Source organism: Strongylocentrotus purpuratus, unplaced genomic scaffold, assembly GCF_000002235.5.
Source record: "Strongylocentrotus purpuratus isolate Spur 01 unplaced genomic scaffold, Spur_5.0 spur5_scaffold_4, whole genome shotgun sequence".
NCBI lineage: Eukaryota > Metazoa > Echinodermata > Echinoidea > Camarodonta > Strongylocentrotidae > Strongylocentrotus > Strongylocentrotus purpuratus.
Genome location: NW_022145610.1, coordinates 34,861,274 through 34,886,193, shown reverse-complemented (window position 1 = coordinate 34,886,193; position 24,920 = coordinate 34,861,274). Strand labels below are relative to the sequence as shown.

Here is a 24,920-nt window from a genome sequence, read left to right as displayed (position 1 = left end):
GAGAGAGAGCTATATAACCTAAAGAGTTTATTATTGACAATTTCATAACTTTAGATTAGATTTCAACTGCGACAACGATAACTGAATATTGTAGGATATGCTTCCAATATGTTCATTTGAACCAAATTCATGACCCCATACCAAAACTTTGTATTACCTTTAATATATAAAAGACTACTTTATACTGCAGGAATACAATCCACACAAAGGTCTTGTATGATGGAGACTAGAAAAGGCACTCAAAAATTACAGTTTTACTTTATGGAGATAACTTTTAATTAGACAATGTCTTTTACAATTGTATATTCCAATTTTTAGAAAACAAACGCTACATACATGTACATGTACTGATGGAGAGCACCATGGTTGTGAGGAAAGTTCATTGAGAACTGAATCACTGGGTGACTTCCTAAGGAGGCTGGGTAGTAAATCACGACTCTTACACTTATTGACTACCCAATGCCACATTGTAAACATATTTGGGGAAGCACATCATAAATCATGTCTGACACTGGCCCCGTTTGCACTAACAAAATACGCTTATTGGACCGTATTCTAGGAGGCTAAACTTGGGATAACTTTAGGCCACATTGTAAACATGTTTTTGGAAGCACCTGATAAATCACATCTGACTGACACAAACCCATTTCACACTAACGTAGTAGGCTTGTATTATATCAATTACATGTATTAGCTGTCATGCTGTTTGTTTTGTATTATTGATTTTCCACCAAAGTAAATAGAACAAATACAGCATATGGACTGTTTTAACCTATTAATAATCACTTGTGATGGCATATTTCAACTTGCAGACACATCTTTAGTACGTACGAACTGGGCAGAGGGAGAAACAATTCTACTTAGTCATCACTGTGGTTGACAGTGTCAACAAGGACACAAGAGTGAGAAGGAAAAAAATTGAATTATTTTTCCTATCCCATGTTCTAACACATTTCCTAACGAAATGCACAGCAACTTTTCTGAATGTACAAGACAAGGTCATGACCTGCTTTGACATCCGCTCCTACCATGTATTTTCAACGAGAGACATTCTCCTATTTTGTTCTGACATTTCAAGAACAGGTTGAGTTCTAGCAAGACATTGATCTACATGTACATTTGCCACACTCAACCCAGGCAACGTAAATGGGTACCTGGCAGGAATGAACTCCTTGAAATGCTAGAGCACCATAATGGCAGCCTTGCTAAAGCCAGGGTAATAATCGGGGCATATATGATGAAAAATAGCTGATAATGAGAACCTAAGCCATATTTACGAAATTAATATTTTTTTCTTCATTTTGATCATTCCAAAACCTCACAGTCCACATGTATCCTTCTGGACAATTTAATCAACCCGGCTTTCCAACCTGCTTCCAGACAGTTTCATACATAATGTAATCAAATGACCATAACTCAACTTATCTTTACAGGGGCAATTCATCAGATTCTTCTTTCCTTTTTTTTTTTTAAATATTTTTTTGGGGTGCTGTATTTTGGGGTTTCATGTTAGCATCACACATTCAAAATATGAGCTTCAAGTATAAGTCATGACATGAGTTATTGCAAGTTTGATTACCACAATCAAACTCTCAAGTCTATACATGCATTTACAGTATAAAGGTAAAAGTTACTTGAAGCTAGACTAGCACTCACACTCAATGAGATTCACAAAAGGTCAACTCAAAGTGAACTTCCATGTGGGCAATGGGCCACATTTTTGTCCTTCCATTTTGCCCCATTCTATGCTCTAATAATCATAACTCATTTCAATATGCCATGCACTATTTTGGCTGATTAATTGTTTCCTCATGATATACACAAATAATATTTTATCCAAGCTCTACACTGTCTATCTGCATCCAGCAACTTAAATCTTTAAAAAGGAAAACATTTCAACTTCAATTTCTATTCAAATTTTAATGTCAAATGCACATTGGCTTTGCTCACATTTGACAATCAAAAATTTGTGTAATGATCAAAACACGAAATAAAAATTCAGTACTTTTAAAGATAAAGGTGAGTTCTGGTCATGCGATTGCATTGTGAAAGAAAAGGTGTGGAATGGATCAGAAAAAGTTGATCATGTAGCATGTAAGTATTGGTGTGTACTGCAAAATTTGGCCCAGTCTTGGTAAAGTAACAAGCACTGTACACAGAAAGATGTATATGGGACTACACCAATGGTGTCGGGGCTACTACATGTAACCTTGATTTCCTAATCCTTCTATGATCATTACTCAGCCAGTATACATTTTATTCCAAATTGTTTGGCACATGACATTTATTTGTAATCTTGAACATTCAGTGTAAGTTTCGTTTGATTATGTGAGAATTCATTTTCTTTTTTTTCTTTTTTTACCAGAACTCACCTTTATCTTTAAAGTGGCTGGCATAATGATGGATAAAAAAACATGTGATATGGCCCACGGGATATACAGAAGAACACAAACTTACATAACAATCTGATCATTCATATGGGTAGAAAAGGGAGTGTTGGAATATCTTATAGTGTGAGTACTGCAGTTCAATGAACGGAGTTGTTTACGAAAATGCATGAAGACATGTGGAAAACAGTGGAAGGTTTTAATTTCACATAATTTGGGATTAATGTATGATGTTGTACCAGCAAAAAAATACACTGGAGCGGAGAGCAAATATAATATCCAAAAGGAGCACCCATGAACAGAAATATCATTTTAACACTGTCCTATACATTGGAGAAACAGAAAGAAAAAAAACAGATGATTAACATTATGAAATTTAAAAAACCATAAACAGAATTTTCAAATGAAAAGTAGGGCTTCATTTGAGCATGTACACATATATTCTGAAAGCCCATAATACTAACTCAGATTTTCAAGCAACATGATTATCGGTCAGAGTGCTAATAGAAGAAAATTACTTATATTCTTCTTACTAAAGATTTCTAGATGCATTTGACAGATTACATGTATACATCTGATTATCGGATAAAATCCTAATGGTTTTGGATTCTCTTTAAGAATTTCCCGATAAAACCCCCCACCTCCTGAAAATATGAGATTTCCCTATGTTTAGGTGGTAGAATTTCAATTTTGAATTAACCCTCTCATAGTTATTCTAGTGAATACGTGACAAAAGTGAAATTTTGGAATCACCAAAATCATAACAAATCAAATACGATGAAAACCACTATTGGTAAATATGTGCTACCCTTTATAAATGTCAGAAATAAATATAGATTATGCTCCTAGTTATCATGCTAACCTTTAGATCTGCTGTGGTTTGTAACTAGTAACTAGCATCTGCATCGTTCCTTACCGCAACATAACTCTGAAGCTTATAACCACGGCCTTAACTTTAAGTTAAAGGGATAGTTGAGTTCTGTTGCACAGGGCGCTACACAAAATATTTTTTTTGTGAGATAATAAAAAACTGAGTGTCAAATTTGAAAGAACATACAATTTAAATGACAAAATCATCTTTGTTTGATCAAAATCGGTTCAGAGACGGCTGAAATATCCATAAATATAACGATTTCTAATACTTGTGTACCACCACAAATAATTTTAAAAAGCTGTTGAAAAAACTAAATAGCTACATTTTGGGGTCTAAAATGACCTTCATAGCACTTTTAAGTTCTAAAAGGGCACTAGAAATGTCACAGGTAAGAAAAAGAGCTATAACATTTGCGGTCTGAAAACAGAACTCAACTATCCCTTTAACAAACTGTTGTGTAAACCTTACTAATATCATGATTTGTTTGGACTTGGAGCCTGAAGAGCTTGAACTCATATCATTTTACACAGAGTTCACACCCCTCAGGCTCCCAACAGACAAAATAACACTGAAAAAGTTTATATGATCAGAATGTTAAAGGTACTATGTCCCATTTGCAGGCCAAAAAAATGAAAAAGTTAAATTCCAACTGCATTTGAAAGATAATACTAATTTAGAACTTCCCTAAAAAAGGTGGGGCTTGAAAATGTCTTCAAGTGGGAAAATAACGACTATTAGTTGTCAAATCGACTTTAGGACTATAGAGCCCAAAAGTAATAGTCTTGATTTTCAGACAATTGTACCGAATGGTCATACGTTTTATGCTGCGCAAAGATTCAATCAGTTTAATCTTGGCCATCACAAGAAGTGGGTTATTGATGTAGACAAATGCTCATGTACCCTTTACAACTCTTGTCATGTATATTATTACCAAAGAAGAAAAAAAGCCAGTCAGTCACTCAATAGTGTCTGACAGTGAAGTCTAACAAGTAAACAGGTTTCCTTGCATAATTTGAATATGAGGACACTGCTAACGTTAAAATTTCATAGATAGGGTTCTACATGACATATTCATAATTCCTGCAAAGTTCTACAGAATTTGAGGTTGGCTGCAAAAGGGACATAGTACCTTTAAAGTGCTGATGAACATGACTTCATATCATCACTAGCAATAGATCAAACTGAATTTAAAAAGTGCAGAAACTAACTAATCCAGAAATTTACGAAAGGACTCAACAAAAGTTTAATATTTGGTTGCTTCATTGAAAAGCTTTTGAATTATTTTTATTTTTTGACAGAAGATAAAAAAAGAATTTACCAAACAGGATGATTAAAAAACATTGCAGGCATAACATTACTTGATTAGAAATACAATTTTACTAGTCCCAACTTTATCAGTTACAGTTAAAATATCTTTTTAAACCAACTCTTCTTGTGACCTACATATACATGTACGTTCATGTACCTGATCATATGGGTTCACAATTACTGTTAGTCAATGGTTTTCCTAAATGTTGAATTGAGCATTCATTTGCCCAAAAAGGCAAGTGATATACACATGTAGATTCAGAAGCCCATTTCAGTAATCGTAGAACAATGGGATGGGCAAGTGGGTCTGCAGCACCCCACATAAGAACCAAGGCATATTAATCTACATTTGCCACACTCGACCCAGGTGAGGTAAATGGGATTATTCCTTGAGATGCACTTTGCGCCAATTACGGCTGCCGGAGCTAAAGCTACAGTGTAGGGATATATTTCCAAAGCTCTTTGGAAGCGCATATAGACATTGTATAATATATGCGCTATAAAAGAACCGAATATTATTATTATGTACATGCATCGTGTATATGTACATGTATGAAGACAACAAATAAACTGAGACATTTAAAGCTCCCCTCTTCAACCCGACATTACTTATCATCTGCATCTACGAGACGTCATATTTCACATTGATGATTAATGGCAATGAGGATACACCCTGCACACATACAAAGTCAATACGATACATACAGTATATTCCCCGGATAAAGGGACTCCAATTAATTTTCATTCCTCTCCCGTCCCTGCGCTGCACACTGGTAATAAACCTGAAGTAATCCAACATGACATTTGGACAGGTTCATGAATGTTAGCCCCCTGTTCACACTATCAATATTTATCATATGGCTAAACCTGTATTGCTGTACGATAAGTAACTCACTTTTTTCTAGTCTGAATGTACATGTAGTAGGAAAAACACTATTATAAAACGCATGTTTGAGCATCATTTTGAATGAAAACTTGATAAAGAATCGGGGGGTCCTACTCTAGTCCAATCATCATGTAGGATAACTGTATAATGTGAGTGAACATCGATGATTGGCGAACTGCCATATCAACCTGCCTCATCAAAACTGGTTTTCTTCATACATTTCTTCATTCTATGATCCAGTGCGTATGCCCATTTATAAAATATGGATAATGTCGCTGGAAATCGAATCACACGATTCACTGTTGAGTCCAACTGCGACACTATAGTAATGTAACATATTAATCTACACTTGCCACTCTCCACCCTAGTGTAGTAAATGGGTACCAGGTAGGAAGAAATTCCTTGAATGCTTGAGCGCCATATCATGAGAGCTCGGTTAAAGCCGAGGTAATAATGTGATTGCAGGTCTCTCAGCTCAGTGAGAACAGTATTCATACTGATGAGGCTACCCTGGGTATAAAAGACATCATACTTTATTGTTATTATCATTATTAATGCGATGTTTCCTTACGCAAGTTTTCTGTAATTTCTGATAGTCCGAACAGGGCCACTAGCTGCTACCCCCCTCACAGTAACTGGAGATGAGATCGTTGCCGAGGATTAGGGTTATTATCCTGCCTGGCTTCTGACTGTATGGGTATGTCCTCATTAGCCAGAAATGTCAAAATATGCTCCTAATTCAGATCCAAAGAAAACAGCCCGATCAAAATGAGATCAGGCAATTTCCCTCTAACATGTGGGATAGTAGCCCAAGATTCATCCCAAGTACACCTGGGCTTGTTCTGCAAAATTGTTAAACTAGCCCGTTATTTGGTAAACCACCATGTTACTTCAAAGCAATTCAAAATATTATATCTTCTTTTTCTGAAGCACTGATCAATCTACTTTCTCTTGCTCTAGCTTCAGGGAAATAAATACACAGGGGCTCAGGGCGAATTAGCCCCCGAAATGCCTAAAAGAGCCCTCGAAAGTCATAAAAGAGCCCCCCAAAATGTGCATAGAGTTCAATGCAAAAAAAATAAAGGGTGTTACTTTCATGCAAGCAAGCTTGAAAAGTAGCCCCCAAAATGTTTTAAATATTTTTTCCCTGTCGAGCTTTATAGAATGGCTAGTGGAAATGCACCTCATGGGGAAGGGGCGGAAGTGCAGTAAGGAGTTGGATTAATGAGCTGCCGTATACAAGCCACATTTCCAAGTACATGTGCAAGTCATTTCTTACTAATCAAATGAATTGCCTCGCTCTACAGTAATGTAATGCTTATATGTAAAAATATTTGCTCCCTGTTCGGCCTGTCAGATTGGGGGAAGGAATGAGAAGATGTATTCCCTCGCATAAATGTGGCTTTCATATTCTCCATCATGTACGTACACAAAGCAATCATTTCAATGTGGCCTTTAGTACTGCATCGTATACATGTATCTATATTCCTGTAACTATATTTAGAAACATGAAGTCATTCAAGCATGGCCATGTACACTGGACATGTACAATGTTGGTGGGAGGAACATCTTCTCTCCATAGAAGAGATTGTATTCATTCACAGCGAAAAATACACAGGGGCTCGGGCGAATTAGCCCCCGAAATGCCCAAAAGAGCCCCCCAAAATTGCATAGAGTTCAATGCGAAAACAAAATAAAGAGTGTTATTTTCATGCAAGCAAGCTTGAAAAGTAGCCCGCCAAATTTTTATAGTATTTTTTTCCCTGTTCAGTCACCTTTTCATGCAGTGGGCCAAGTTGGATTAAAGCAATAGAAACCAATTACATACATGTAGCTTAAAGTCAGTTACAAAGGGATGAGGGGGAGAGAGAGAGAAAGAGGGGGGGAGAGAGGGGGAGAGAGAGAGAAAGAGAGAGAGAGAGAGAGAAAGAGAAAGAGAAAGAGAGAAAAAAAGGAGGAAGAGAGAGAAAGAGATATGCAGGCTAATGGATGAAGACAGACAAAAGAATAGGGAGCAAGAGAAACAGACAAAAACGAAAGGAGAGATAGAGAGCTCGAGACACACACACTTCGGAGTCGGACAAAGGTTGCGTTTATCTAGCAAATTTTTGGCTAGAATCAGGTTTCTCAAACGTCTTTCAGGCAAATTTAGAAGTAGATAAACGCAAAGCCTTTTTCAAACGTCTTTAGATATGGGCATATCTAAAGACGCAAAAAGGTGCGTTTTGAATGTGACATACAGCCAGAATCACGTTTCTGAGAGATCGATAAACGCAAAGCTGTTTTGAGCCTCACATACAAATATGACCACCCAGGTGTTGTGTACAAGCATACGAGTGAAGTTGACCTCCGAGAAACTGTCTGCTTCCCGGGTCAAAACAGCTGGGCAGACACAAGGCCTTTATTTTGAATCGTGAAGGGGCGATAAACGCGACATCCCGCAAATCACGATCATATAGTGGGGTACGATAGTGGGGTTCGATAGTGGGGTACGATATGTACATATCTAGTGGCAAGCCTAGATAAACGCGCTCAAAGACACACCAAGACTTGTACGATGCGTATATCTCCCCCTTTAGTACTGCCAATCAATAAAAATGATGCCAGCAAAATAATCACATTTAAAGAATGTTATGCCTGCATAATTTTGGTTGTATATTATTGGAATTGATACTGATGTAATCTAGTCGGTAATTCATAATTCAGCTGTTCTTAATCACATATCAATTACAATTGTCTTCATTCTGGGAAAGTAGGCCAAACATTTTGAAAAATCATTGATTTGGGGGACAGCCATTTACACTTCTTGAAAAACCCTTTAAAAAACATTCGTGTTTGCTCATTCCAATATGTGTGACTTGTCGCTGCTCTGCATGCAATCTCACGAAAGCAAGGAAAGTCAAGTGACAAAATAACTGAATTGCACCAAAGTTTAGCGAGTAGGCATTTACATTGCAAAAATCAGTAAAATTTTAAACAAAAACAGCCAGAGAGGGATTTTCATTTTTGTTTTTTAGTTTTGTTTGCTGGTAGTAGGCAACTACCAACTAAACATCAGAATGTGAGCAAATTAACAGAACTGAACAATGTATCTGAGTGGCACACTTCTTACAGGCCTGTACAGTATCTGAATTTTGCGGGCATAATGGAAACTCTGAATAAAGTCTGTATTTGCAGACTATGATGGGATCTGCGTACAATACACTTGACGACAAGTTCAATGCCTTTGTTGCAGCACAGTTCCGTATGAAAATGAAACAAGATCTCACAACGAAATCTGCATTTGCAGACTCTTATTGCATGGTTTACTTCACCGTTTACATGTACAGCATTACAGCTTACTGCCTTGATCATGAAGCCAGGATACATTTATGCATGAAAATGAAGCAGGATTCCAAGAGAGTCTATTAAAGACCAAGATCAGTGTTGCAGTTCACTTGATGAACGGTAATATCCTGTTACTTGTGTTTGTCTCTGCATGAAAATCAGCAGAATTTCAATTCAGAGATTGTATCCACAGACTAGTATATCTGTATACAGTATACTTCAGTCCGTACATGTAAACATGAAGATTTCACATTGCCACACAAATATGAATGATAACGAAGCAGGGTTTCAACAAAAGAGTTTGTATTTGTAGACTAGGATCTTTGCACAGGTCAACTGCTGATATATCAAGTTCAATGCCTTGCTATCAACACAGTTCTGTTAAATCAACTCACGCTGCCTTACACTACTTCAAGTACGCTAAGCACGAAAGCCTGCCTGCTTTGAGGGTTTGTAATGCATCACCAATAAGTATGATAACTATAAAAATCTAGATAGAAAAGTCATTGGACACAGAATATTTGCTTGATTTATTCAAATAAGCCTTCATCTCTGATTTTTCTTGGATCAATAACATTTTAAAAACTGGATTGATAGTTAGCATAACTGTAATGTCCCCAGGGCATAGTTACACATTAATCTGCTAAAAACTCATCAAGGAAAAAATGTAATGAGTAATGTGGAATACCAGAGATTTCCACTTTCGACCACATTTTGTTTCATTTTATGAATTCAATATATTTTGCTATGTACTTAATCTATAAAAGATTAACAAGATCTATTTAAAATGAAACGGGTCAAATACTAGCATATGGTGGTATAACAAACATACATTGGCTGTGTGAATGTAAACAAGGCATTCTCTATGAACCCTGAGCCAAATTCCGGTTTCTACCCTCAACCGGCCAAAAGGTCCTTGACTCCTGCACGGTATTGATAAACAGATCCTCCTGTAGGCTTTCTCCCTGAACCCTCTCTTTCTCTCTCTCTCTCTCTCTCTCTCACCCTCTCGGTATCGTTCTCCCTATCCTCCTCACTCTCTCCGTCTGTCTCACTCTTCCCTTCTCCCTCTGTCTCTCTCTTCTATCTCTCTCTCCTCCATTTCTCTTTCCTTCCCTTTTACTATATTCTCTCCCTCTTGTTTTCTCTCCCTCCTTACTCTATATCCTTCTCTTTCTCCTTCTCTTGATCGATCACTATCATGCTCTCCCTCCCTCCCTCCATCCATCCATCCACCCCCTCTATCTGTCTGTCTCTGTCTTTCTTCCTCCCTCTCCCTCTCATCCTCCCCCTCTCTCTCTTTCTTCCTCCCTCTCCCTCTCCCTCTCATCCTCCCTCTCTCTCTCTCTCATCCTCCCTCCCTCTCTCTCTCTCCCTCTCTCTCTCTAGCACATGAACCAGCCAGCCAGCCAGCCGAGGAGTTCAACGCCAATTCATGCTCCATGGAATACCTTATTGGTAAGATGACACCGCTCACTGAAGATCCCAGTGGAGTTCCTAGAGCAATCGCCCTTCAGCTCAGTGAGCCACTGCAAAGATGATTCGTGCAGTCCTGGTGCACTGTCAACTAGAACTTTTGCAAACAGTACGCATTGCTATCCTTCTCTTGAACAAGAACACCCTTGACGTTTTGGGGATTTGGGCCAGGTTTTCCTGCTTCATTTTTTGCATTTCCTTTTTTGATAAAACTATATCTAGCAACTTCTTGTCAATGACGATGCAGTTTTTACTCTTTTCCTGAATTTCGCTGCTTTGAAAGATAAGTTTTCACAGAGCCAATTTTCAATTAAAAATCTACCTACAGTACATGTAACTGTGCGTTGCCTGATTTATCACATGGCCATGCACATGGTCATGGACTCCAGATGTTTAAAGATGGGTTGGCTTTTGTTTGGAATAGTCTTACAATTAACTTTTAAAATGCACTTAACCGACCATTGTCTGCCCTTATCTTTGATAAAAACAGATGGTGATAGGTCAGTCATGCCTTATGCAAGTCCCTAAAATAAAGAACTACCATTGTAAAAATGAGCATGAATGTATATCTATCTTCTTTATCTAGCAATGTAACATCCTGTACATTTACACGGAAGTGAATACGACAGATCAGCATTCAAATGGGTCAGGTTCAAGTACTTGGCATTGCCACTTGATATACACTCTAGCAATTCTTTATAATTAATTTGATGGTTCAAATCGTTTTCATATCAGCTTATGGTTAAGTAGATTGCCCTTTCGGAACAACAGATAAAAAAAAACCATACTGTTTGATAGCAGTCTGGCTCTCTCTAGAAACAACCGCAGAGCTGCCAACCTTGTGCGACCAAAAAAAAGAAATTTCAAGCAAAAAAAAGGAATTCATAAAAACGAAACTTACAACCACGCGCGACACACTTCCAATGCAGAAATGTTCGTTCATCATGCTTTTTTTTTCCATACAAGCAGGAATTTTTCGGTATTTCATTCCTTTTGAAAATATTTTTCTTTTCAAGTATGTTTTATATCTAGTTTTCTGTTGAATTTGTGATCAAATCACCATTTTAGGGCAGTTGTTTGACGTGTGGTATGTAAAAAAAAAAAAAATTTAAACTAAAAAAAAACTGTATTTTACGAAGAAAAAAACGTAATACCGTAAATTGGAGGGAAAAAGGGAGTAATTCCGGCAAAAACAGAATGGTTGGCAGCTCTGCACCGCCCCCCTGAAGTTTGTATTACTATCCAAAGAAAATAACAGCCCCCCCCCCCCCTTTGCTCTCCGACTCGTTTGACTGATACCACTTTATACTTTTGTCAACATTGGTCAAATTTATATGCATTACTATTTTGAACAACAGGCAGGCTAAAATCTTTGGCATACAAGCAACTAGTGGTGTGGAGCAGGAGTCCACTGAGGAGGCAATGACATCATGGGAAAAGAGGAGGAGGGGGGTGGTCTTATTCTGTGCCCCAGCCCCTCAGGGAAGGATGTGGGAAGGGATCTTATCTTTTTTCTCATCCTTAACCCCTTTCTCCCTTTCTGTCATTTTCTTCTTCTTCAAGGAAACACATGTTTGCAGGAATAAGCCATCGTAAGGAGAATCTGTAAATTTACTGCGTAACCAAGAACCTACTTTTGTGTGCAAATAGAGCACCTAAATAAACGTACACTTATTCAAAAGAGCATCAAATTTTAAACAATTTACAAGGTTCTCAAACAGAGGATATCCTCGTTTTGCGAGTGGACGTCACAGTGAAGGTACAGTACATAGAAGTGTCCTCGGTTTGTTACGGTAGACAGAAGTACACAATGATACAAATGTACACATACCTGAATGCACACCAACACATACCGGTACACATAACTACACAAACTTTTTTTGTATTTCATATAAGTCACACACACCCACATACATGTACACACCCACACACACACACACCCACACATATCCCTACAGATAGGGGGTTTACCTGATGCTCTGTCTCCGCACACTGCACAGATGCTCTTGTTGATGGATGTGCCGGGCATGGAGCCAGGGCTTATTGACGACTGCGCTGGCTGTGAGAAGGGGTTGTGTAAGTGGCCCTGCACGTTGAGATGTAAAATGTCCCGGGGAAACTACGGATTAATAACAAGACGTGGCTATGAAATCAATTTTTACCATTTCACTACAGAAGAAATGTTCTGTGGTCTCTTGCATGAAATTAAGAAATACACTGGTAGGAATACTCATAAAAGGAGTGTAGATGGTGCACACTTGTGTGCGGACTTAAAATCCAGTAACCAGGGGTGGTGATGAAATTGTAGAGCGCTTTGAGATATTCACATAATGCCCTATATGAATAAAATTCATTATTATCATTACTATATTTTACTGATCAGTATTGTGTATGAAACATGACCCTGTTCTGTGCCATTATATGCCTGAAATTCCCCTCAATGTCCTTGCATTGCACAGTTAAAATAATGCCTCATGTGCACTAGGCCCAACTTTCCAGGTGATGATCGTACTACAGGGGATATTACTCCTTGAGGTTGTTTCACAAAGATGCTAAGTCGAACTTAACTCTAAATTGGACTTAAAAATTATGGAGAGCCATTTGTAGCCTTAAAATAAAATATATTCAAAAGACTTTTTATAAATTCCACATCAAAAACATGAAATTTCTTTGATAATAGAAAATATGAATGATTTGAATCGACTGTTCATGCCTTTAAAAATAATTTTTATAAAATATTTTCATAGATGCTAATGGCTTTCCATCATTTTTAATTCCAACTTAGATAAGTTAAACTTAGATTCTTTGTGAAACACCTCCCTGGGACAGCAGTTTAGAGGGAAATGATTGTCCTGGCCTGGAGTCTAACTTACCTGGACGTTGATGTTGAGGGGGAGTGCATGCCCGTCATACTGGACACCTGTGATTGTGAGAGGGGTAAGGATCCTGGTTGAGAGGTGATGATTGGTTTGATATCTTCCATTGAGCCCTGGCTGCTCAGGGTTGGTGACTGCATGGGCGGAGAGTGTAGACCTGAAATCAAATCAAATCAAGATGAGATTGCATCACACTCTTCAATCCCATTTGATTCATTTACAATTTTTTTTACAATAGACCAGTTCACGGTTAGCACATCTCTGCAATGACCCCTAATATCCACAGATCTTCAAAACATGAAGAGGTCCCACTTTGTACATTTTGAAATAATCACTCCTACAGTGATGGAGGTGCTACATGTACATAAATAGCCTTTGTTTCCCCTTTTCAAAGAATACTTCCACCTGTGTATCATGGAGTGTACTGCTTGTGCTCGAATAAATAATGATTACATAACTTTCATGAGCACGTGTATTCAGTATTTGGTCTCCAGGTATTTCACAATTTGTTCTGCAATTACCTGTATCTGCTCATGCTCAGACTGCAACCGTGAACTGGCTTATTACATTTGTTCATGTAAGTGACGCAAGTCCAAACAATTTAGTCCCATACATTGCCAACCATATCCAATATTATAGGTTATTTGGTTACTGCTTTATTTGCAAGCCCTAATAGACTTGGATCCAGTGAAATTATACTTTAGATGTGGATTCATGTTTATAATACCATAATACTCTTATTATTATTATCATTATTATTATTATTTATTCAGCAATTCAGAAGAAAAAAGTATATACAGTACCTACATGTACAACAGATGAAATAAATAACAAAACAATAGATTGATCATGATACAAAAAAGGTTAAGAGATTTTGATTATAAAGTAGACAGAGCTGCCTGGGACAAGAAAAGGTGAACTAATTACCATGACCCTCAGGTCTTCTGTCCCACACCCTGTCAACTCTATCCAAATCTGTACATTAAATCAGAAGGAATAGACAGCAAAACATTAGTTTATAAAAAAAAATGATCAGATCACATATATATATATAAAAGAAACAGATGGGCACAAAAATGGTGTGCTTTTAAATGCATCAGAAGCAAAGACTTTACAGCGACATATAATAATAATAATAATATTGGATTCTTATATAGCGGACCACGTATCGACCTTGCAAGGTCCTCAAGGCGCTCCAACATTACCCGGCTATGCTAGGCTGCAGATTTCGACGCCCACAGCATTTTAGGAATTCCTTCACTTCCTACTCATTTAACACCTGAGTGGAGAGTGGCAAGTGTAGATTAATGTCTTGCCAAAGGACATTAGAGCCGCGGCGGGACTCGAACTGCGGACCCTGTGATTTACAGTCCGGTGACTTATCCACTACGCCACAACATCTCTACCTCTATGTATAACAATATCCAAAGGATTAAATAACTTGAGGATTCTGCTACCAGTCAAATCTATGGACCGCTAGTCACCTTCAATGACAAATTTATCACAGAAAGCTTAAGTTGACCGTTTTCGATACAGGAATTTCTAATCATCTTCTTCACTATAAATCCTGTTAGAGAATATTTATGCCATTGTGAGCTAGGAATACCAAAAGTCGGTTAGGTAAATACAATTATTATTATTAATACAATTATTATCCATTATTATTATGGTTATTCTTTCCTTCAACTAATTGTTGATTCTTTTCCATATTCATGTTTTTGTAATTTTTCTTTATATCTTTGAACTTTGTAATCTTTGTTTGTATCAGTCTCCTGACTGTTTTAACATGGAATTTTAATTCAATAAACCGAAATGAATGAATGAAAAAAAAAAAAAATAGTTTTACTGAATAACAATGAATAAAAGTGGGAACATCAGACTCTTGAGACAGACAGCTGCTCATGTTTGACAATGGGTTGCCAATTTAGTAGCATGGCAGAGGTTCAATACGAGATAGTGATTGTGACTTACGGTAATCTGTGATTCCTGAGTGTAGACCAGGTGAGGAGAGTGTGGGTGAGCCGAGACCCTGATTCACCATGGAAGGGGAACCCATGGTGCTGGTTGGTAACTGCATACCGAGGGACTTCATAGCGTCTAAAAGGAAGAGAAGAGTGGCAAATTTTAAAAATGAATATTGTTTCATTAATACTGGTAATAATAATAATAGGCATTTCTATAGCGCCGTCCATCTAGAATTCTATTCCGATGCGCATGTATTATTACCCCGGCTTTAGCCTAGCTCAGCCCATTACAGCGCTCCAGCATTTCATTAATTTTTGCCAGGTACCCATTTACCTCACCTGGGTCGAGTGTGGCAAATAAAGATTAATGCCTTACCAAAGGACATTGGTGCTGTGTCGGAGATCAAACCACGACCTTTGAATTTAAAGTCAAGTGCTTAAACCACTGGACTATTAGACACTTCTATTGACTCAAACAATGACTTGACATTCGCTCCAGAAAAAGTGCTTCTGCCTTTCCTTGTTCCAAACTCGACAACAACAAGATATGGGGGGTGTTTCACAAAGATCCTAAGTCGAACTTATCTCTAAGTTGGACTTAAAAATTATGGAAAGCCATTAGCATCTTTGAAAATATTTTGTAAAAGTTATTTTGAAAGGCATAAAATGTTGATTCAAATCATTCATATTTTTTTATCATCAAGGAGATTTCATTTTCTTGATGTAGAATTTATAAAAAAAAGTCTAAAATACTTGAATTTCTGCTTTTGAATATATTTCATTTTAAGGCTCCAATGGCTGTCCATAATTTTTAAGTCCAACTTAGTGTTAAGTTCTACTTAGGATCTTTGTGAAACACCCCCATGGTTAGGGTTAGGGTAAGGTACATGTATATTGTTGGGTCCAGGGTTGATTATACAATATTGAATAGACCAGAGATTTGCATACAAGGAACTTGCAAATTCACATGTGATACAGATTCTTAACACTTTCACAATATAAAATAATTGTACACCACCTGCATCACAAAATGATTTATTATTCTTTTTTATCAAATTTGCTACGACATGTACCGGTACATGTCACATAGCTCTTTGAATAATTTAAAATACCAGCAAATCTCCATGAATAAATAATTATCATCAAATCTTCAGGGAAGCCATAAAAAACCAAATGGTGCTCCGACCCTGATATAGCACACAGCTAGTACAGCAGCAAGTATGCCAAGTATTACGACATCATAAAATAATAATAATAGTGAACATATATATTGGATATATAGAGTACCGAAGCTGTGACGTCATAAACCATTAGGAGCCAGAGCATATAACACTGAGTTCCCATAGGACATATATTTATTCAGATGGTTATATCTCAGCCAATACTTAACATATTAAATTGGTTTTCAACATTTGGACATTATTTTTTATGCTCTTTCGGAAATGAAGAAAAAATTGAGAAATTCTAAAAATAGATTTTTGATGATGTCACACTTCACCACTCTATACTGTAGATGAGGGTGATTGAGGAAAAAAAGAAGTGGAGGGAGGGAGGGAGTGTCATTTAAGTCTGCAACCTCTTGTAAGATGGAAAATGACGATTTAACTAAATGATGATGATGAAATAAAACTTATCCCCTGCAAACCAGACTAGATATTGGCGAACTGCTGCACAAAGAGCCAGGCTTCATGCAATGATTCATTCGTTTATTCACGAGACAAATAGAAACCGAAGCTGAATGTACATTCTACCATTTTCTAGTGCTCTGAAAATGAATCTGGTTACCTAGCAACAGAGACAAGTTCAAGCAAGTGTATAAAAGCCATGTTACGTGTTACTTGCTTCAGGAAAGATCAGCTGCTGATGAAGCAATTTCAATGTTACATGTATATGGATAATGCAGTAAACAAACCTCATTCAAATCATTGTCAGCCTTATTTCTCAGTAATCAGCAATTCAGCATGACAGACTTGTTCTCTACTACATGTAGGAATCTTGTCCATAACTAAATGTAGAGAGGCTGCAACGTGTGCAAGGATGTTCCATGTACTACTAGGCTTGCGGGTGCACCATGTAGGAGAGAGGGAGGATTGAGAAGTCCTGAAAAAGAACTCTCTGTAATCTTTTTGTACATGTACTGTTTCTCATACACGTGTACACGCATTGACTTGTGTATGAGTGAACGGCATATGAATCTTAGCCTTTACCTATAAAGTTTACAAACATACTTGAAGTAAGACACACCACGCTTTCTTAAAATCATTTCAACAACCTTTAAACCTTGTTAGTGATATTTTTCTTCCCCTACTTCGGCCCATGGTCAACACTAGACATACTGGATACGTAAAAGTCCAATCAAATATTTTTTTTCCCCTGCTCTTGCTGAATCAAGGAAAAAAATTCTTTAAGTAAATCAGCATGAATTTATCCGGTTCAACATGCAACATTTCGATCAATTGTCAAAGAATGTACCTATAGGAGACCATGTTTGGTGCGAGTGAGCGTAAACCATTGGAGACTAGACGACGGCTTAACCTTTAACCTCGACATGAACATATCTAGGAAAATATATTAAACAACACCATCGTAGTCTGTCTAAGGCTGCGAATATTCAGTAAAATTTGAATATATTATTTCAAACTGAGTCACCTTTTAAAAACTTGAGCATTTAGACTTTGTTAGCTGGCCTTCTGTGTTTTGGAGCTGAATTCAGCTGTGTCGTCTTACGGCTAAAGCAGATTTTAAAGTAACTAAAAGGCAGCAGGACAATTCATTTCATAATGTTTGTTTCAATGATTTCATTTATATTACTGATGACACAAATAATTAAAAACAACTGTGTTTTTTTTTTTAATTGGCACCTGATTCCTACTTACGAGTTTTAAAAAAGACAACATGGGGTTATTCTGATATGATTTTATAAAATCTGCATACTGTAAATCAAAGATATGGAGAATTACTGAGGATATCCTTGCACTGCCTCCTGGATGCCTCATTGTTCATTTACATGGATCTACTTTAATACATGTATACATGTAGATTACTGTTAATTATGAACATACATAGAATGTATGAGGACATGTCATGTACATTGCAGCGAGGCATACAGTAGATGCCTATGCATACATTTGCATATATGAGGGATGTACCTTATGTATGTACACTGCAAGGGTAAGCCTATAACTGCTCTAATGTGAAATTGCTATTGATGCTCATTCTGTATGCTAACCGCGCTCATGTTATGCCTGTATCGCCATCAAAGTACATCCATGCATGATATGCCTGCATACATGAGCAAGTCCAACGCAAACGAGTGATGAGTGTGCATATGGTTGAATAATAATGTACTGTCCTGCAAATAGGGAAAATGTATGCAGAGATAATTCATAGCTGATTTATCTGTATTGACACCTGTACAAATGGTCTTATTGATTTCTCTCCAACTCGCGCAGTGTCCAAACTGTCTGTTTGCTGCCAAAACTGAATGAACTGTAGTAAGATTTAGGTTCAACTGTTGGGTGTTATTTTCCTGGATTGTAAAATGATACATGTATTTTCTCAAAAACTGAGATCAAAATGTAATCATCTACCACTATGGTTCCACTGTTTTTCTTCTTGGGATTATGAGACGATAAAGTTCAATGTATTTTCTCTAGAAACTGGGATAAAAATGAATAGTACTTAACTTTTACTAATTAATATATGCATTTTTATTTCCTCAAGTACTAGGTGATATGTTAGAAATTGAGAAGTTTAGATGATTTGTGTTTCATTATCAAGATATTAGACAAGTGTTATGAATAAAAGTGAATGAACCTGTAATGTAGTCTTAAAAATGTCAGATTTTAGATCTTGTTTCCTCTAATGCTTGCTGAAGTAGAAAATGGATAGGTCAAAGTGATCATGTTCTATTACTAAGCAGCAAAGATTTTTTTTGTTTTAATTTTTTATTACTTTGGATAAAGTGTGTTCCATTTCAGTTTTAAAGCATTAAAGTTCCATTACCAAGAAGGCACATGATGTACTAAAATATTGTTTTACTTTCAATAAAAATACAATTAATCATAAATTTATTTGATTTCATATTTTAACAAACTAAATAACTTCTAAAAGATTACATGTTGAAATTGAGAAGTTTAAAGTGTTAAAATTCCATCATGCAGAAAGTACATACATGTAATTCAGATATAAAGTATAAAGCTGATATATCAAGCTGCATGTGTACATGTAAGCCCCCTTTACAATCAAATTTAATGTCATACAATTGCAATTTGTTGACCCTTATTTATTATTTCAGATTCACGAGTTTCCCTCAATTGCACAACTGACTAATCTACTGAAGCAAATCATAGATTTAAAATCATCATTTACCAAAATCTAAAATATGCATATTATTTTTGGGGATGATTAAAGGCGAGTCTTCCAGTGTTTGCATGCCAACTTCATGCAGGAGAAATGTCATAACACTTTGTAAACATACAATGTACTAACTTCACATATAATTGTAATGTACATGTACAAACAGGTGTATCTAGGCCCTGTATGGACAGGGAACATGTACTTACATGTATGTAAATGTCAAATACATACAAATAACATGTACATTGTATGTGTGGAGCTTTAAACTGATTGACATTTCATTAGACCATCAGCCGCTTTACAGGGTTCAAGAAACTATGAGCCACAGCTGGACTAAAAATAGCAGGAAAGGAAAGGTCATACTGAGAGTAGCAAAGTATGCCAAGCCAAGTTCTCTATAATACTAGTAGGCCTATACATGTATGTATATTGTATGTGCCTAACATTTGTGTAGTAGACTAGGAGTGCGTTTATCAACTATTTTCTAGCCTATAATCAGTGTTTTCAAACATGATTCGGGCAAATTTGCATGTTGATAAACGCAAGCACGTTTTCATACGACTTTATATACATTGTATGTGTGTATATTGAAATGTAGAAAAAAAGTGTGTTTTGATACCCTTTTTGAGCCCTACATTTCATACTTGCATGAATTCAAATATCAAATTTGCATTCATCTTATTTATTTTAAATCTTTACAGATGAAGAGAAAGATCTAGTCAAAAGGAAAGAGAGAGAGAGAGAAAGAGATAAAGAGAGAACTGGAGAAGCAGAAAGGTGAAAGAGAAAGACAGAGACAGAGAGAGAAACGGAAAGAGAGGGAGAGAAAGACATAACAACATATAAAACAGAAAGAGAAACAGAAAAAACAAAAACAAAACAAAGACAGAAAGAGGTAGAAAAACAGACCCAGGGCTGATGAGATAGAGAGAGACACACACACACACACACACACAGACATTATACACACAAGAAAAAGGAAGAAAGACAAAGAAATTATATTCTAACCACATGAAATTAATAATCTCATACAGATCTACTAAAAATGCCAGACAGAAGCCCAAGTCCACAACTCCACATCGTACATAATTAATTGCAATGCTCCTCTTTTTCCCCGCTTCCGCCCGGATCAAATTCATGTCAGCCTCTAGTCAAAAACATTCGATGGGAACGAGATGGGAGATGCTATTTCCGCAGATGCGTTTCCCATTTTCAAGATGGAGATCGCATGTCATCATTATGCATATATCTCTTTCTGGGACACATTGGGCCATTCTAGTTGGCATGATACAGTCGGATGTACTGCTCTCTATTAGGCTTCTCTTTTCTCACTACTTATGATCATTTCTACATGCAGTCAGTATCTATCGTGTGCATTCATATTATTAGTAGCAGATGATTTTGTCATATTTCCTCCCATTTCCTATCTATAAATAAATCTATTAATCATTTTTACAATTATGTGTCACACTTGTCTCTCTCTTTCTCTCTCTCTCTATCTCTCTCTCTCTTTCTCTCTCTATCTCTCTCTATCTCTCTCTATCTCTCTCTTTCTCTCTCTCTATCTCTCTCTATCTCTCTCTTTCTCTCTCTCTATCTCTCTCTCCCTCTATCTCTCTCTCTCTATCTATCTCTCTCTCTCTCTATCTCTCTCTATCTCTTTCTCTCTCTCTCACTCTCTCTCTCTATCTCTCTCTATCTCTCTCTCTATCTCTCTCTCTCTCTCTCTCTCTCTCTCTATCTCTCTCTATCTCTCTCTGTCTTTCAATTGACATACTAGTATACAGTTAACAACTAACTTACTAAGTTCTGTCATTTTTCAAGCAGGTCAAAAAAATGATTTGTCCCAATTTAAATTTCATAAGAATATGACATACATACAGCTTACCAGTATACCTTTCATTCTTGAGTTACAAAAAACACAAAGATCAGCAAATTTACAAGGGATATGAACGATATACATGTAGGTGTTAACTGTACATGTACAGTACATGTAGGCATTTCTTTTTTTTAAATCTGAAATGAGTGGGCTGCAAATGTATTGTATTGGCTACAATTATATTTGTTTGGATTTTGCTATGAGACACTTTCGCCACTATTCTACATTGTATTAGTCATGCACCAATATGTTGTTGTTGACACTGGAATACAATCAATCAAAACAAGCTTTATAGCTGTCTACAGGCAAATTCTGATATGTATTTGGTATATTTTGTTTCTATTTTTTTTCTGTTGTTTTAATTTAAACTCTACCAAACAACATATACAGTGTATGTACACATGTGTAGCTGTAGACTCGAGAGGTAAATGGCCTATAATCATCTTTCTCGCTCACTCCAAACCTCCAAACTTTACTCTGCTGTTCCCTGTTTCGGTTTCCTGTGACAGATAACAATTGCCAAACGGGTATGGAAAAGTTATCAGGAGGAAACGCGGAACTTTCTCGGAAGCAGGTGAACAGAAGTAGAAAGCCGTTTGGTCATCCTGAGTCCAAGGCCGCCTACTCCAGAACGGGAAGAGGGCGAGGAAACAGTGCCATCAAGACAAACATTCATTGGAGCAGGAGCTGACAGTTCCAGCGTGTAGAAGACTTAGGGGTGTGTTCAATGGACACCATTTCGCCCTAGAATCACGGTTTGAAAAGACGTTTAGTTTAAAACACGGTTTCGGTCAAGTGATTTTTCATCAGTCGTAAAAATAAACGTGTGTTTCAACACATACATGAAACGCTGAAAAAGACACGTTTTGTATCGTGATTCGTTTCTGGTTCGATCGACAGTCGACTGTAAACACAGACAGAAAGCATGCAGCATAGGTGACCTATACTTCATGGGTCAAACTACACAGTATTATGAGCAGTAGCTAGACTTGAGCAAGAATCAGCGCTGATGAAAAATCGCTTGAACGCTCTCTCGCAGTAACAGTGTTTTTTTAAATGCCGCTTTGATTTGTGATTCTAGCTTTAAAAAAAAAAAATCGCTTGAACGCACCTTTACATGCAGGACCAACGTCTGCTTGCACAGTGCACTGAAGATGTCATCAACCAGTGAAAAAATACTGATGTAAGAGTTGATTTCGCTTCATATAGATTACCTAAGTGAGCTACATGCAAATTAATGCTAAGATGTCCTAAAAAGAGGGCTATCAGACAAAAATGAAAATACAAATTTGCCATGAAAGCAAACATTCATCAGAGCGAGAGATGACAGTTCCAGCCTGGCTGAGCCAGTATGTACAACTGTAGGAGATACACAAACAGCCCTGAGCAATGTCTGCTTCTAAAGTCATATCGCACCAAAGACATCAAACAGTAACATCAAAATGTGTTCAAGTAAAGAGTGATTCAGCCCTTGTGAACTCAAAATGAGCTCTACAATTCTAGAAATAATATAAATTTTAATACAAAAAATATTGAATAGACCAGAGGCAGACCATTCTGTAGAAGGAGTCCTATGTGATGTCATGAGCAACATCTGCTCCTATGGAGCAAACTAAAGAAACTAAAAATTGTAAAAGCTACAAACAATTCAGCAATAAACAGAAAAAATAGTTTTCCAACTAATATTTTTTTTTAATTAAACTTGAATGACAATCATTGGACCAGGCCCTGACAGTTTCGTGCTAAACATTCTAAATAGGTAACAGAATTACAGAAAATCATATATATCATTTTTTAAATACATTAAAAAGTGACCCTGTAACCGATCATTGGATCGGGAGCCGATCAGGTGAAATCGGATAATAATTCTGATTGCCGATCAATAAAAATGATCAGAAAAAAAATCGGCAGAATTTGTTTTTTTTAAAACCCAAAATTTTCAAGTTTTGGGCTATCAAATGCTAAAAACACATGCATAGCTGGGATTATTTTGTCATTCAGAGTCGTTGTAGACCATGTTTGTTGATATTGAGGGCCTTTTCATGACTTTGCAATTGATAATATTGGTCTAAGAGAAGAGGCAAAACATGCGAGCCGCCATCTTGGATTATAAAGCAGTTATTGAAACAACTACTGTACATGTACCGGTATGTCTTTGTAAGCCTGATAACAATATGTAATTTCAGTGTACGGTTGTACCCCAACAGAAGACACGAAGCATGAAAATACCTCATAAGTTCATGCCCTCCTGAGAACTTTTAAGCAAATACATGCATGTTATATTGATCTAATTTCAACACGCATAATTCCGCTACAGAGCAATGTTTCACAAAACCATCAAAAGGTCGCTGACAACTCACAGTAACGTGTAATAATTTAACACTTTTCAATGGGATGACGGTGAACTTGAATTTATGACAATTTCACAAAAGAAGGCCTTGTGTGTAGACTTCAACCATTAATACTCAGACTTTGGAGTTTGGTTGCAAGTAGGCCAGCATGTACATGAACATGCTCAACACAGCCACTAAGAATTTACAAAGACGTACCCCATCAAAATTTGGTATGACAAACTGCAACTTACTGGTTTATGTTGCCCGATTTTTTTAGATCCTGAAAAAATTCAGCATACCGTAAATCTCTGTGTATAAGACGCACTTTTTGCCGCAAAAAAAAGTCTTATACACAGGTACAACAACAACAAATTCTTTGCCCCAAAAGTAGGGGTACGTCTTAGGCAACACAGGTGCATCTTATACACAGTGATTTAGGGTACATGTGATGGAGCACCTTACATGTATTTATTCCTGTACAGTTCATGAACATGAACAAATTGCACATGTAAATCTACAGGTGTGTATACATGTAGACGTCTTCATCATCCTCTACCTCTATGCTCCAATACTCAGCAGTCAACTGAAAAGGTGAATAATAGAGCATGGCTAACAAACACTGCCTAGGCATCCACAGTACTACATCAGGAGTAAGCATGCGAGTGAATGGAGGGTACAAATCCTGACCTCTCTGTCAGGGGTCAACTTCCAGCCTGGGGCAAAGAGCAAAGAGCAAACTTGCTGCTCTCCTCAGGACCGGGTCTCGATGGTTGGAGGAGGGTAGTTGAACTACGTGCAGGCGCATACCCTTGACAGTCATTGTGCGTTGTAGTGTCTGCAATGTGAGACTACAATAGCCTCTTATCTGTACTTTAGCCGCTCCTGATAGCCAGAAACAGATCTAGGCTCTGCTCAAGGCTTTAGGAATTGCGGTAAAGTATCAAATTAGTGTCTTTGCTTGCGGACTAGTTGGAGGAGAGTAGTTGTACTATGGCTCTACCACCAACAGGGGCTTCTGTACTTCTACGGGCATGCATGCATGCACATATATTGTTGAACTGTCAATGGGCATGTTTCGAGTATGAAGCTTGTGTCTGGGAACCGTTAACTTGGTCGGTAAGAGAACTCTGCTTTTGCTGATGGAAATGATTTGGAAGGGTAAATTCCTCTAAATCAAAAGCATGAAGATTGAAGTGTACATGTACATATCAAATTCGCAAGCCAACAAGTACATGCACAATGTAGGCCCAC

The 24,920-nt window shown here is 37.2% G+C and overlaps 1 protein-coding gene across 3 annotated transcripts in view; it reads right to left on the bottom strand.

Moving 5' to 3' along the window:
• Nucleotides 1-15,236, bottom strand: part of LOC579018 (retinoic X receptor-like) — a 36,739-nt gene extending 21,503 nt beyond the window's left edge. The window contains exons 1-4 of one of the 3 annotated variants that reach the window (XM_030997392.1): nt 15,106-15,236; nt 14,062-14,109; nt 13,132-13,291; nt 12,230-12,377 (exon numbers count right to left, since the gene is read on the bottom strand). In XM_030997392.1, coding sequence (XP_030853252.1) covers nt 12,230-12,287 — 58 coding nt within the window. In that variant the 5' untranslated portion in view covers nt 12,288-12,377; nt 13,132-13,291; nt 14,062-14,109; nt 15,106-15,236. The remainder of the gene's footprint in view (nt 1-12,229; nt 12,378-13,131; nt 13,292-14,061; nt 14,110-15,105) is intronic. The other 2 variants (XM_030997390.1, XM_030997391.1) reach the window with 2 other exon arrangements.
• Nucleotides 15,237-24,920: the final 9,684 nt, after the last annotated feature.